The sequence below is a fragment of the Oncorhynchus mykiss genome, chromosome 18, assembly GCF_013265735.2.
Source record: "Oncorhynchus mykiss isolate Arlee chromosome 18, USDA_OmykA_1.1, whole genome shotgun sequence".
Taxonomy (NCBI): Eukaryota; Metazoa; Chordata; class Actinopteri; order Salmoniformes; family Salmonidae; genus Oncorhynchus; species Oncorhynchus mykiss.
The window spans coordinates 11,409,196-11,425,541 of record NC_048582.1 but is presented as its reverse complement, the minus strand read 5'-3'; the positions used below and the strand labels follow the sequence as shown (position 1 = coordinate 11,425,541).

General features: G+C 43.4%; 1 protein-coding gene across 5 annotated transcripts in view; it reads right to left on the bottom strand.

Annotated features, from left to right (window-relative positions):
* Nucleotides 1-4,638: 4,638 nt before the first annotated feature.
* Nucleotides 4,639-16,346, bottom strand: part of LOC110495609 (dynein regulatory complex protein 11) — a 58,293-nt gene continuing 46,585 nt past the window's right edge. For 4 of the 5 annotated variants that reach the window (XM_036951823.1, XM_036951826.1, XM_036951824.1 and 1 more), the window contains 5 exons: nt 16,105-16,304; nt 14,705-14,791; nt 9,782-9,959; nt 5,902-6,140; nt 4,639-5,074 (listed from right to left, as the gene is read on the bottom strand). In XM_036951823.1, the coding sequence (XP_036807718.1) occupies nt 4,925-5,074; nt 5,902-6,140; nt 9,782-9,959; nt 14,705-14,791; nt 16,105-16,304 (854 nt within the window). In that variant the 3' untranslated portion in view covers nt 4,639-4,924. Of the gene's footprint in view, nt 5,075-5,901; nt 6,141-9,781; nt 9,960-10,839; nt 10,912-14,704; nt 14,792-16,104; nt 16,305-16,346 lie in introns of those variants that run through there. The other variant, XM_036951827.1, reaches the window with a different exon arrangement.

Sequence of the window (16,346 nt, the reverse complement as noted above, 5' to 3'; positions counted from 1 at the left end):
GTTGTCCCAGAGACCTCATGTGTTGTCCCAGAGACCACATGTGTTGTCCCAGAGACCTCATGTGTTGTCCCAGAGACCTCATGTGTTGTCCCAGAGACCTCATGTGTTGTCCCAGAGACCACATGTGTTGTCCCAGAGACCTCGTGTGTTGTCCCAGAGACCTCGTGTGTTGTCCCAGAGACCTCATGTGTTGTCCCAGAGACCTTGTGTGTTGTCCCAGAGACCTCGTGTGTTGTCCCAGGAATATGATACACTAGAGGACATGGTTGTAAAAGTGTCTCAATGGAGTTTGACTTTTCATAACAGCAATTACGATCACAGCAGGAAGGAACAGAACTCTCAACTGCTGCCGAGAGAGTTTGTTAAATACCAGAATCTGTCTGTTCATTAATCTCTCATAAATTGATGCACTAAAAAGTCAGACTAATTAACAAATAATTAGCAAATGATCGACAATTGCTGGAAATTCGACTTATTAGCATAACATTAATTGCTTTGTTTTATAATACCCAGCTGGCTAATTGTTCTTTTTTCCACTCCATAATTATTCTGGAATTGAGGTAAGCAGTTCTCTCCTCCCCGCCAACACGATGGAGTGTGTGACTACACTTGCTGTGACACACACACACACACACACACACACACACACACACACACACACACACACACACACACACACACACACACACACACACACACACACACACACACACACACACACACACACACACACACACACACACAGAAAGAAAGAGATAAAGAGAGAGAGATAAACAGAGAGAGACACACAGTGGGCCTGTAGAGGGAGTGCTAATGTCCTTGGACTGGAGGCCATAACAACAACAGGTGAGTGTTACAACCAATCAATTTCTGTCCCCAGACCTCTGATCTGTCATCAAACCAGCAGTAACAATACTGTCCCCAGACCTCTGATCTGTCATCAAACCAGCAGTAACAAGACTGTGCCCAACCAAATAATACTAACCAACCAAATAATACTAACAGTCCAGAAAATACTAACAATCCACATAATACTATCCAACTAGATAATACTAACCAACCACATAGTACTAACCAACCACATATTACTAACCAACCAGATAATACTAACCAACCACACAATACTAACCAACCACATAATACTAACCAACTAGATAATACTAACCAACTAGATAATACTAACCAACCAGATAATATTAACCAACCAGATAATACTAACCAACCACATAATACTAACCAACTAGACAATACTAACCAACCACATAATACTAACAATCCAGAAAATACTAACAATCCACATAACATTAACCAACCAGAGAATACTAACCAACCAGATAATACTAACCAACTAGATAATACTAACCAACTAGATAATACTAACCAACCAGATAATACTAACCAACCAGATAATACTAACCAACTAGATAATACTAACCAACCACATAATACTAACCAACCACATAATACTAACCAACTAGATAATACTAACCAACCACATAATACTAACCAACCACATAATACTAATCAACCACATAATACTAACCAACCAGATAATACTAACCAACCAGATAATACTAACCAACTAGATAATACTAACCAACCACATAATACTAACCAACCAGATAATACTAACCAACCACATAATACTAACCAACTAGATACTACTAACCAACCACATAATACTAACAAGCCAGATAGTACTAACCAACCAGATAATACTAACCAACCAGATAATACTAACCAACGACATAATACTAACCAACGAGATAATACTAACCAACCACATAATACTAACCAACTAGATAATACTAACCAAACAGATAGTACTAACCAACCAGATAGTACTAACCAACCAGATAATACTAACCAACCAGATAATACTAACCAAACAGATAGTACTAACCAACTAGATAATACTAACCAACCACATAATACTAACCAACCAGATAATACTAACCAACCACATAATACTAACCAACTAGATACTACTAACCAACCACATAATACTAACAAGCCAGATAGTACTAACCAACCAGATAATACTAACCAACCAGATAATACTAACCAACCAGATAATACTAACCAACGACATAATACTAACCAACGAGATAATACTAACCAACCACATAATACTAACCAACTAGATAATACTAACCAAACAGATAGTACTAACCAACCAGATAATACTAACCAAACAGATAGTACTAACCAACTAGATAATACTAACCAACCACATAATACTAACCAACCAGATAATACTAACCAACCACATAATACTAACCAACTAGATACTACTAACCAACCACATAATACTAACAAGCCAGATAGTATTAACCAACCAGATAATACTAACCAACTAGATAATACTAACCAACCAGATAATACTAACCAACCAGCTCAAATTGGCATAGCTTCCTGAGTTTGTCTCAAATGTCATCAGCACAACGTTTCAACTATAAATCTATGTATATGGTATACATCTATTTTATTACAATAGAACAGTGGAATACAGGAAAGATCTCAAACATTATTTGAAGGTTTCATGGTTTTAAAGTGGATGCTGCCTTGAAAAAGAGTATAGGAACTTTGTGATAGTATGTGACAGGCAGTGAGGTGGAGGGGGGACCCCCCTGAGCATGTGTCCCCCTCCCACCCAGGGAGCTCCTAGCTGTCACTCTGTCCCAGTACAGGGCCCCAGTAGACCAGGGGATCGCAAAGCAAATGAGCCTGTCAGAGCATCACTCCCCCTGGGCTACAGAGGAAGGCTGGTGCTGGGGTTGGGAATAGGAATGGAGCTGGGACTGGGGCTGGGACCTGAGCTGAACATTTTCTAGGTCATATCAGCATTTCTTCCCACCTCTGGCTGAGGACTATGTGGAAAGACTGGATACATCACCATAAAAAGGAACACTAGGTCAGGGGTTGAGAGAGAAAGTATGGGTGTATGGAGAACTGGGCCCTCAAGCCAAGAGACAGGGACATAAATAGGAATTGCAAAATAATGGTTAAAAGTCTCCAAGAGTCGACAGTGGTCTTGATTTTATTACTGCCATGACCACAGGGTTGAATCACCCTTGACTCTGTCATCACAAAACACAGAAATTAAAGAATGATTAATCTAATCAAATAATGCTTCATTATCATCGCCACAAAATTGCGGAGAGAAATCCAGTCTTATGGAAATTAAGAAATGAAGCATGAAGGAGGAGAAGATGGGCAAAATCAAAAAAAATAAGTCTGCCTGAGATACAGATCAGCTGATAACAACGCTAGTAACCATCACACTGTGAGCAATTAACCAAACACAATGCTGTCTTTCCACATTTACTAATTATCTGTGCATTAAGACATTGTGAATGTGTTATTCTGGATAAATGCACGGCGTGGTTCACCTCAGTCATACCACAGTAAATAGATCCCAAAGGGATCACCACTGGAGTAAAAACAGCTTGGTCGTCACATAAAAGACTGCTGAATGGCCTTTTCTTGGGTGAGAAGGCGGTGGTCCACACACATGAATAATTCAATTAGATGTTGGTTTAAGCTACAAGGAGCAGGAAAGGTGACAGTGTTTGTCACGCTCTGTAAACCCACCTGGCAGGAGGAGAGATGGGACGGAGAAGAAGAAGAGAGAGATAAAGAGAGAAAATGAGAGAGCGATGGGATGTGACAGTGAGAGAAAGACAGACAGAAAGGGAAGGTAGAGGATGACTATAAAGACAGGGACAAGAGAGTGTGTGGAGTGTGTAGACCCAGACACCCAAAAGACAAGAGGGGTACAGATGCATGGTTAGGGTTATGCTGTGGTGGACAATGGGGATCTGGTTTCCCATTGACTAATACTTGATTAAAGATGGCCAGTGAAGGGGGGTAGTTGGTCCTTGGGGAGCTAGGAGGCTTGCTGGAGCCGGGAAGTGGGTCAGCCGCTTGGCAGGGCAGGCTGGCTTGTTAGCGCTAACTGGGTGTAAACAGTAACACAGGGCGACCTGGGACAAGGTGCTGCTACATTGCACAGTGTCTCTCTGCCTGAAGCCCCCTGGCTGTAACTGGCAACAATGACAATTACACAGGCTAATTAACAGACTCTTATGGCACAGAAGCCACGCAAACCCAACGATGGCTGAGGAAAGGGAGAGAGTGAGAGAGAGAGAGAGAGAGTGAGAGAGAGAGAGAGAGAGTGAGAGAGAGAGTGAGAGAGCGAGTGAGAGAGTGAGAGAGAGAGAGAGACGGAGAGTGAGAGAGAGAGTGAGAGACGGAGAGAGAAGAAGAAGGAAGACGGACAGGAAATCCAAGGCACCGTTGCTGTGTTTTTTCATCATTACGGTTAGAAGCTAACATTTGAGAGGAATCCCTCCATCGTTGCACGGTCTCGTGGTTCTGGGGATGGTTAATGATGATTTGTCTCAGGACAGGGGAGAGAGGGGAGCCCGGGGCTCGGATGCGACGGGGTGTATTTTGGGGGGGTTGTGAGTCTCAGTACGCCCCCCCTCCCACTGCAGCTCAGAGCCCCCAGTTTAAACAACTCAGCGCTCATCAACAAGGCTAATTAGCTTCTAATGGTCAAAATAGTTGGAGACTGAAAATAAACATCCCCTAAATAGAATCTCATGAAATTATACTGCTGTGATCCATTTGGACTAAAATCAACAACACTTATCTTCAATATTTACACTGCGATAATAATGATTTATTTGACATACTTTATATCTGGTCTCATACAAGATAAACAGCTACTTTTGTCATTATGATCATAACACGATCGACTGTTACCGTTATACTGTTGTCATGACATTTACAGTCATAGACTGGTAGTAAATGTATCGTCCATCATATCTAAGAAGTAGGAATGTAAATCACATCCCCTGAAAGTCCCTGTCTGTAGACCTCTCCAATGTTGACGACTTCTGTCTCTTGTCTTTGACATTTACTTATTGTTCTTCTTGCTTTTCTCTTCTTTCCCTGTCTTCCTCCCAGTGCCCCGCTTGTCTTTGTCCTTGCCCGACTCTCCCTCCTCCTCGATGGCCTTGGCCGCCCGTGCCCTCTTCTTACCCAAAGGTGTCCTGCCGTACCACATCTGGAAACACATTCGCAGCCATCAATCCACGGTCGGAGGAAATAAAACCTGTTATACAGTGGCATTTCCTTCCTAACTGTAGGAACGCAGCACCCTCATGTGGTGATTGTTGGAGCACGACTCTCAAATGTATATATGGAGTTCATCGGATAATACTGAATTGATATATGATTAAAGTACTGAATTGATATCTGATTATAATACTGAATTCATATATGATTAAAGTACTGAATTGATATCTGATTATAATACTGAATTCATATATGATTAAAGTACTGAATTGATATCTGATTATAATACTGAATTCATATCGGATTATAATACTGAATTGATATCTGATTATAATACTGAATTGATATCTGATTGTAATACTGAATTGATATCTGATTGTAATACTGAATTCATATCGGATTATAATACTGAATTCATAATACAATAATGATAATAGTAATAATACTGAATTCATATCTGATTATGATAATATATGTAAACCAATCAGCATAACAAAGGCAAAAACTCGTTTTAATATAATAAAATACCATTTAGCAGAAGCTTTTAACCATAGCCACTTACATATTATTGTTTTACATATGTGTGGTCCCGGGAATCAAACCCACTATCCTAAGATGCAAGCACCACCTACTGCACCACCTACTAAGATACAGAGGACCATTTTAACTGTTATAATGGCAAAATAACCCCTTCCTTCCTCCTACATAGGAGCTTTCCAATTGTTGCCTCTGATTTCTGTGGGAGTAAGGCTATCCTGAGCACTTTGGTGATAAACATATGTAAAAAAGGTGATTAATTGATTGATGCTACTGAACCTTAAAGGCCTCCTCCTCCTCTTTGTAGACGGGGTCCTGTCTGGCCAGTGGAGGGATGAACTCTTCAGCGGTCAGTGGTCTGGTAGTCTGCTGGGCCAGCCTGCGAGGGGTCAGCACCTGCCTCACAGCCTGCAGGATGTGGCCCTGGGTGTAGCCATCTGTCACCTTGGCCAGGGAGCTCAGGTCCAGGTTGGGGGTGAGGCGAGCACCGCCGCCACACAGCAGCTCCCTCCACAGCACTGGAGAACACATCAGACAGGGAGAGAAAGGTTAGAGTTCAAACCAGAAGCGGGCAATGAATACAACATTTTTTTTAAAGATGTGTGTTTACTGGTGGGCCTATCATATGAATTCATTCCACCAGTAGTTTTCATGTCAACTCATTTCTGGTGGCTTTAGGGAATAAAACCTCCACAGATTCTGTCTGTCCATAGCCAACAGGTTGGCCTAGATATAGACCACTATTTATTTTATTTGATTTATTTCACCTTTATTTAACCAGGTAGGCAAGTTGAGAACAAGTTCTCATTTACAATTGCGACCTGGCCAAGATAAAGCAAAGCAGTTCGACACAAACAACACAGAGTTACACATGGAGTAAAACAAACATACAGCCAATAATACAGTAGAAACAAGTCTATATACGATGTGAGCAAATGAGGTGAGATAAGGGAGGTAAAGGCAAAAAAAGGCCATGGTGGTAAAGTAAATACAATATAGCAAGTAAAACACTGGAATGGTAGATTTGCAATGGAAGAATGTGCAAAGTAGAAATAAAAATAATGGGGTGCAAAGGAGCAAAATAAATAAATAAATTAAATACAGTAGGGAAAGAGGTAGTTGTTTGGGCTAAATTATAGGTGGGCTATGTACAGGTGCAGTAATCTGTGAGCTGCTCTGACAGTTGGTGCTTAAAGCTAGTGAGGGAGATAAGTGTTTCCAGTTTCAGAGATTTTTGTAGTTCGTTCCAGTCATTGGCAGCAGAGAACTGGAAGGAGAGGCGGCCAAAGAAAGAATTGGTTTTGGGGGTGACTAGAGAGATATACCTGCTGGAGCGTGTGCTACAGGTGGGAGATGCTATGGTGACCAGCGAGCTGAGATAAGGGGGGACTTTACCTAGCAGGGTCTTGTAGATGACATGGAGCCAGTGGGTTTGGTGACGAGTATGAAGCGAGGGCCAGCCAACGAGAGCGTACAGGTCGCAATGGTGGGTAGTATATGGGGCTTTGGTGACAAAACGGATTGCACTGTGATAGACTGCATCCAATTTGTTGAGTCGGGTATTGGAGGCTATTTTGTAAATGACATCGCCAAAGTCGAGGATTGGTAGGATGGTCAGTTTTACAAGGGTATGTTTGGCAGCATGAGTGAAGGATGCTTTGTTGCGAAATAGGAAGCCATTTCTAGATTTAACTTTAGATTGGAGATATTTGATATGTGTCTGGAAGGAGAGTTTACAGTCCAACCAGACACCTAAGTATTTGTAGTTGTCCACGTATTCTAAGTCAGAGCCGTCCAGAGTAGTGATGTTGGACAGGCGGGTCGGTGCAGAAAGGTGCAGGTAGCGATCGGTTGAAGAGCATGCATTTAGTTTTACTTGTATTTAAGAGCAATTGGAGGCCACGGAAGGAGAGTTGTATGGCATTGAAGCTTGCCTGGAGGGTTGTTAACACAGTGTCCAAAGAAGGGCCGGAAGTATACAGAATGGTGTTGTCTGCGTAGAGGTGGATCAGAGACTCACCAGCAGCAAGAGCGACCTCATTGATGTATACAGAGAAGAGAGTCGGTCCAAGAATTGAACCCTGTGACACCCCCATAGAGACTGCCAGAGGTCCGGACAGCAGACCCTCCGATTTGACACACTGAACTCTATCAGAGAAGTAGTTGGTGAACCAGGCGAGGCAATCATTTGAGAAACCAAGGCTGTCGAGTCTGCCGATGAGGATGTGGTGATTGACAGAGTCGAAAGCCTTGGCCAGATCAATGAATACGGCTGCACAGTAATGTTTCTTATCGATGGCGGTTAAGATATCGTTTAGGACCTTGAGCGTGGCTGAGGTGCACCCATGACCATCTCGGAAACCAGATTGCATAGCAGAGAAGGTATGGTGAGATTCGAAATGGTCGGTAATCTGTTTGTTGACTTGGCTTTCGAAGACCTTAGAAAGGCATGGTAGGATAGATATAGGTCTGTAGCAGTTTGGGTCAAGAGTGTCCCCCCCTTTGAAGAGGGGGAAGACTGCAGCTGCTTTCCAATCTTTGGGAATCTCAGACGACACGAAAGAGAGGTTGAACAGGCTAGTAATAGGGGTGGCAACAATTTCGGCAGATAATTTTAGAAAGAAAGGGTCCAGATTGTCTAGCCCGGCTGATTTGTAGGGGTCCAGATTTTGCAGCTCATTCAGAACATCAGCTGAACGGATTTGGGCGAGTTGCTGTGGGGGGTGCAGTGCTGTTGACCGGGGTAGGAGTAGCCAGGTGGAAAGCATGGCCAGCCGTAGAAAAATGCTTATTGAAATTCTCAATTATGGTGGATTTATCAGTGGTGACAGTGTTTCCTATCTTCAGTGCAGTGGGCAGCTGGGAGGAGGTGTTCTTATTCTCCATGAACTTTACAGTGTCCCAGAACTTTTTTGAGTTAGTGTTGCAGGAAGCAAATTTCTGCTTGAAAAAGCTAGCCTTGGCTTTTCTAACTGCCTGTGTATAATGGTTTCTAGCTTCCCTGAACAGCTGCATATCACGGGGGCTGTTCGATGCTAATGCAGAACGCCATAGGATGTTTTTGTGTTGGTTAAGGGCAGTCAGGTCTGGGGAGAACCAAGGGCTATATCTGTTCCTGGTTCTAAATTTCTTGAATGGGGCATGTTTATTTAAGATGGTTAGGAAGGCATTTAAAAAAAATATCCAGGCATCCTCTACTGACGGGATGAGATCAATATCCTTCCAGGATACCCCGGCCAGGTCGATTAGAAAGGCCTGCTCGCTGAAGTGTTTCAGGGACGTTTTACAGTGATGAGTGGAGGTCGTTTGACCGCTGACCCATTACGGATGCAGGCAATGAGGCAGTGATTGCTGAGATCTTGGTTGAAGACAGCAGAGGTGTATTTAGAGGGCAAGTTGGTTAGGATGATATCTATGAGGGTGCCTGTGTTTAAGGCTTTGGGGAGGTACCTGGTAGGTTCATTGATAATTTGTGTGAGATTGAGGGCATCAAGTTTAGATTGTAGGATGGCTGGGGTGTTAAGCATGTTCCAGTTTAGGTCGCCTAGCAGCACGAGCTCTGAAGATAGATAGACCACTATAAACCCCCATAAACCAATATAGACCACTATACATCAACATCACTATAAACCACTATAAACCACTATGGACCACTATAAACCAATATAGACCACTATAAACCGCTATGGACAATTATAAACCAATATAGACCACTATAAACCAACATAAAACACTATAGATCACTATAAACAACTATAAACCAATATAGACCACTATAGACACTATAAACCACTATAAACCAATATAGACCACTAAAGACCACTATAAACCAATATAGACCACTATAGACTCCTATAGACCAACATAGACCACTATAGACTCCTATAGACCAATATAGACCACTATAAGCCAATATAGACAAATATAGACCACTATAGACAACTATAAACCAATATAGACCAATATAGACCACTATAAACCACTCTATAAACTAATATAAACCAATATAGACCACTATAAATCAATTTAGACCACTATAAACCAATATAGACCACTATAAACCAATATAGACCACTATAAACCAATATAGACCAATGCAGACCACTATAGACCACTATAAACCAATATAAACCAATATAGACTACTATAGATAACCCACCCAGTCTGGAGGCATAGTCAGGTCTGGGGATGAGGATGATCTTCCTATAGACTTTACAGAAGGGCTTGAGGTCTGCGTCAAAGGGCCTCCGGGACGTCCCTACGACCAGAACACGATCCTCAGGCTTCACAGACTTCAGCACCTTGACTAGGTCCTTCTTCAGACGCTTAGGCTCCATCTAGAGAGGGAGAGAGGAGAGAGGGAGGAGAGAGAAAGAGAGGGAGATGGAGAGGAAGTGAGGAGAGAGAGAGGAGAGGGAGATGGAGAGGGGTATGGAGATAGGGAGGAGAGGGAGAGTAAGTGAGGAGAGAGAGAGGAGAGGGAGATGGAGAGGGGTATGGAGATAGAGGGAGAGGGAGATGGAGAGGGGTATGGAGATAGGGAGGAGAGGGAGAGTAAGTGAGGAGAGGGAGATGGAGAGGGGTATGGAGATAGAGAGGAGAGGGAGATGGAGATGGAGAGGGGTATGGAGATAGAGAGAGAGAGAGGAGAGGGAGATGGAGAGGGGTATGGAGATAGGGAGGAGAGGGAGATGGAGAGGGGTATGGAGATAGGGAGAGGAAGTGAGGAGAGGGAGATGGAGAAGGGTATGGAGATAGAGAGAGGGAGATGGAGAGGGGTATGGAGATAGGGAGGAGAGGGAGAGTAAGTGAGGAGAGAGAGAAGGAGATGGAGAGGGGTATGGAGATAGAGGGAGAGGGAGGAGAGGGGTATGGAGATAGAGAGAGAGGGAGGAGAGAGAGGGAGGAGAGGGGTATGGAGATAGAGAGAGAGGGAGGAGAGGGAGAGAGAGGGAGAACAAGGAAGAGGGGGTAGAGAGTTATGACCGGCCACATGAGGGCAGCATAAACTTATTTGTAAATTCAAGATGTCCCCATTTTCAACTGCTCACAGCTGTCAACTCATATAACCCATGTTACCCAACAATGGATGTGAGTCCCACTTTAGTTCATTCACAAACAATGCAATAATGGAGAAGGTTACTTGACAATCTGCTATGTAAACATTCTTGTCAAAACAAGTCCCTTGATTACACTGTCTGTCAATGTGCACTGTAGTGTTTTTATTTCTTTCACCTTTCTTTAACCAGGTAGGCTAGTTGAGAACAAGATCTCATTTACAACTGCAACCTGGCCAAGATAAAGCATAGCAATTCGACACATACAACAACACAGAGTTACACTTGGAATAAACAAAACATTCAGTCAATTATACAGTAGAACAAAAGAAAACAAAAAGTCTATATACAGTGAGTGCAAATGTGGTAAGTTAAGGAAATAAATAGGCCATGGTGGCGAAGTAATTACAATATAGCAATTAAAACACTGGAATGGTAGATGTGCAGAAGATGAATGTGCAAGTAGAGATACTGGGGTGCAAAGGAGAAAGATAAATAAATAAATACAGTATGGGGATGAGGTAGGTAGATAGATGGGCTGTTTACAGATGGGCTATGTACAGGTGCAGTGATCTGTAAACTGCTCTGACAGCTGGTGCTTAAAGTTAGTGAGGGAGATATGAGTCTCCAGCTTCAGAGATTTTTGCAGTTCGTTCCAGTCATTGGCAGCAGAGAACTGTAAGGAAAGACAACCAAAGGAGGAATTGGCTTTGGGGGTGACCAGTGAGATATACCTGCTGGAGCGCGTGCTACGAGTGGATGCTGCTATGGTGACCAGCGAGCTGAGATAAGGTGGGGCTTTACCTAGCAGAGACTTGTAGATAACCTGTAGCCAGTGGGTTTGGCGACGAGTATGAAGCGAGGGCCAACCAACGAGAGCGTACAGATCGCAATGGTGGGTAGTGTATGGGGCTTTGGTGACAAAAAGGATGGCACTGTGATAGACGGCATCCAGTTTGTTGAGTCGAGTGTCGAGGGCTGGTATTGAGCAGTGCTAATAACTGGTCTCTTTTTTTACATTTTAGTCATTTTGACTAAAATATCATTACGTTTTAGTCAGGTTTTTGTCGATTGAATAATGATTTAGTCTAGTTATTGTCAAAATGACAAAAACAGTGAGACATTTTAGTCAACTAAATGCCCTTTCATTTTAGTCACATTTTAGTCACATCACATTTGCATTGCCTCATTAACCTATAGTAAACATACATCACTGACTTCTATGTGACCAAACAGACATAGCCTTATCCTACCAACACATATGTATAAGAATGTATAACAATTATCTGGCCGTATGAATTCTTAGTTCAGACTACATAGATATTACATACAGTGCATTCAGAAAGTATTCAGACCCCTTGACTTTTTCCACATTTTGTTACGTTACAGCCTTATTCTAAAATGGATTAAATAAATGTTTTTCCCCACCAATCTACACACAATACCCATAACGACAAAGTGAACATAAAACAGAAATGCCTTATATTTATAAGTATTCAGACCCTTTGCTATGAGACTCAAAATTGAGCTCAGGTGCATCCTGTTTCCATTGATCATCCTTCAGATGTTTCTACAACTTGATTGGAGTCCACCTGTGGTAAATTAAATTGATTGGACATGTTTTGGAAAGGCACACACCTGTCTATATAAGATCCCACAGTTGACAGTGCATGTCAGAGCAAAAACCAAGACATGAGGTTGAGGTTGAAGGAATTGTCCAAAGAGCTCTGAGACAGGATTGTGTCAAGGCACAGATCTGGGGAAGGGTACCAAAAAATGTCTGCAGCATTGAAGGTCCCTAAGAACATAATTCTTAAATGAAAGAAGTTTGGAACCACCAAGACTCTTCCTAGACTCATCCCCAAACTGAGCATCAAGGGAGAAGGGCCTTGGTCAGGGAGGTGACCAAGAACCCGATTGTCACTCTGACAGAGCTCCAGAGTTCCTCTATGGTGATGGGAGAACCTTCCAGAAGGACAACCATCTCTGCAGCACTCCACCAATCAAGCCTTTATGGTAGAGTGGCCAGACGGAAGCCACTCCTCAGTAAAAGACGGATGACAGCCTGCTTGGAGTTTGTCAAAAGGCACCTAAATGACTCTCAGACCATGAGAAACAAGATTCTCAGGTCTGATGAAACCAAGATTGAACTCTTTGGCCTGAATGCCAAGCATCACGTCTGGAGGAAACCAGGCACCATCCCTACAGTGAAGCATGGTGGTGACAGCATCATGCTGTGTGGATGTTTTTCAGTGGCAGGGACTGGGAGTCTAGTCAGGATCGAGGGAAAGATCAACAGAGCAAAGTACAGAGAGATCCTTGATGACACCTGCTCCAGAACACTCAGGACCTCAGACTGGGGTGAAGGTTCATCTTCCAACAGGACAACAACCCTAAGCACACAGCCAAGAAAACGCAGGAGTGGCTTTGGGACAAGTCTATGAATGTCCTTGAGTGGCCCAGCCAGAGCCAGGACTTGAGCCCGATCTAACATCTCTGAAGAGACTTGAAAATAGCTGTACAGTGACACTCCCCATTCAACCCGAGTGAGCTTGAGAGGATCAGCAGAGAAGAATGGAAGAAACTCCCCAAATACAGGTGTGCCAAGCTTGTAGCGTCACACCTAAGAAGACTCAAGGCTGTAATCACTGCCAAATGTGCTTCAACAAAGTACTGAGTAAAGGGTCTGAATAGTTATGTAAATGCCATTTTTCAGTGTTTTATCTTTAATAAATTAGCGAAATGTCTAAAAAACAGTTTTTGCTTTGTCATTATGGGGTATTGTGTGTAGATTGATGAGGAGAGACATATATTTTAGAATAAGGCTGTAACGTAACAAAATGTTACTTAACAAAAGTCTCGGGGTCTGAATACTGTCTGAATGCACTGTACACATCAAACAGGCACACACAAGCGCAGAGAGAGAGAAGGAAAGACAGAGAGACATAGACAGAGAGAGACAAAGAGAGTCTGAGAGAGCGAGAGACAGAGAGACAAAAAGACAGATAGAGAGAGCGCGCGTGAGAGAGAGAGAGAGACAGAGACAGAGTGAGACACACAGAGAGAGAGACAGAGAGAGAGAGAGAGAGAGAGAAAGTGATGTAAAGTATTGGTAAAGTAGTGTGTTGCACCTCCGTCACTCTGAGGTGTCATCGTTATCATCGTTCCACAGACACACTGAGGTCCAGAAGTAGTACAGTACGAGGGCTAATGACTCTGAATGGGAGCTAATGACTGTTTCACCCAGTGATGTAGCCGATCCACTTAACCTCGAGTCCCAATCGAGTCCGCAAGTAGCCTAGTTGTAGAACGGACCGCCACGACAGAAAGACAACAAATGTAGCGCTGGTATTATGAGTCATATCTTTTGAAAGGTAATGGCTACAATAGAGCCATTTTCTCTGAGGAAAAGAGGGAGACTTGGCTAGAAGTCGGAGACAGAACCTGGCTATGAAATGCAGTGGGGAAAGTGTGAGTGTTGAGCGAGACTACAAATTAAAAAACGTTTCTATACTCGAGAGAGAAAAACATAGCTAGACTGTTGTTTTACTATTCAACTTAATGCTGCTTTTGTTTTTCATTTTGTAAAGCATCTTGTGTTTGTTAACCAGGCAAAGGGCGGTATCTAACTAGAAGGCTGGTGGTGACTGGTTAGCTACGAGGAAGCAACAGAGTCGCCTGCGCAATGTGTTTGATCGGAGGCGGAGCCGGAGTGGAGCCTGTCTGCCCAGACTCATGAACAGAACTGGACTGGGCATCTGTTCTGCTAATATTAACAGTACGTATCACTGAAAAGCTCTCAATCTGTCTAAAAACTCTTGTTCAGTCCAACAGATTTTAGTCACAGAGATAATTTAGTGTATTCTTTTTTGTTTAGTTACAGTTTTTTCTGGGTCTATTTAGGCAGTTATAGTCTCGTTAATTGCCACTGAAAAATATATGTTTGCCAAATATTTGATTCACTATTTTTGTTGACGAGATGAACAGTGGTATTGAGATATGCTGCTGTTGTGTAGAGAACATACCTCTTTCTCCAGCTTCGGGACTTTCTTATAAAAGGTTTTCTCTGCATCTCCGATCCATATTACAGAGGGCTGCAGCTGGCGAGCCACCTGCCACAGCAGAACAACACAAAGAAACACACCTCTTTATTTCACACATCAAGGCCAATGTTCAAACAACTCTCTCCCATATGGGAAAATTAGTAACCTCAACAAAACAAACAGTCTAACCAGCAGAAACATTAGTCTCACACAAACACACAAACAAAATAACACCCACACGCACAAGTCGTACATTAACTGGACTATCAGTAACATTTAAACTACAGTGTATCTCCTAACCCTAACCATAACCATAACCATAACCATAACCCTAACCCTAGCCCAAACCATAACCCTAACCCTGGCCCTAACCATAACCCTTATCCCCAAAAGGTGGACTCTACCAGGGAGAAGAAGAATACCTGGTGCAGAACTGTTACGGAGGAGCTGGCCAAGATGAACATCTCGTATCACGAGGCACAACACGTGGCCAAGGACAGAGAGTGTTGGAAGGAGCTCATTGTTGCCTTATGTCCCATAGGAGAGGAGAGCTAGTAAGTCTTTAGTTAATGACACCACAGGCTTATGGAGAAACAGTATTGTGAACTTGCAGTGTTTCCATGGCTGGCATTGACAAAAACAACTTGGGGTGAGGGAGGCAGCCACACCCAAATGTTACAAGCCTTTTAGAAACCAACACTGTCTCAGCAAGCAGGAAGTGCTGTCAGGACACGCTCCTGATCCCAGAATGCACTTAGAGAGGGTGCCGACCAATGAGGTGCTGACAGGCGAGATTCAGAACAATGTCGCTAGTGGCTATGGGCTCCTGACTTGTTTGCCTCTCAAGACAGCTGCATAGAGAGGTGTCCAAGCGAGACAAATCTCTCTCTCCCTCCATGTCTCTCTCTTCTCTCATGTCCCTCGTCCCCCCTCCATGTCTCAGATGAGTCAGTGGTGCAGAATGTCACAGGGGAACCGTGAACAGTAACTGTGTTAACCGATAGACAACTATGTTGATCTGATAAACGTCAAGCTGACAGAGCAACACATAGCAACATCAAGCTGACAGAGCAACACATAGCAACATCAAGCTGACAGAGCAACACATAGCAACATCAAGCTGACAGAGCAACACATAGCAACATCAAGCTGACAGAGCAACACATAGAGCAGCTCATAGTGCAGCTTATTCCTGACTTCACCAGCAGGCATTTCATTCACAACACTGATACCTAATCATGTACACTGCCAAAGTGTTTTTGTGGGGCATACAGTATGTGTGCATATACTATCTGAATCAAACCAGACAATGACCTCTACCCTCGTACATGGCACCATTTTGCTGCCTTCCTCACTATGTACAGTAGCAGATTGACAAAAACCTTGAAGACCATGTGCAGTAGGTACTGGAGGCAGCTCCTGCCGGGGTACTTCCCAGCCAGGTTTCTGGGGGACAGGTTGAAGAGGTTGGCCCCGGTCTCAGTGCACAGAGCATGGACCAGCATCCTCTTCCCTACGCCTCCAGGACCAGCCAGCAGCAGAGTCTTCATCAGGGGAGCCTTCTGATGGACGGACTGGGATCCTGGGAGGGAGGGAGGGAGGGAGGGAGGGAGGGAGGGAGAGG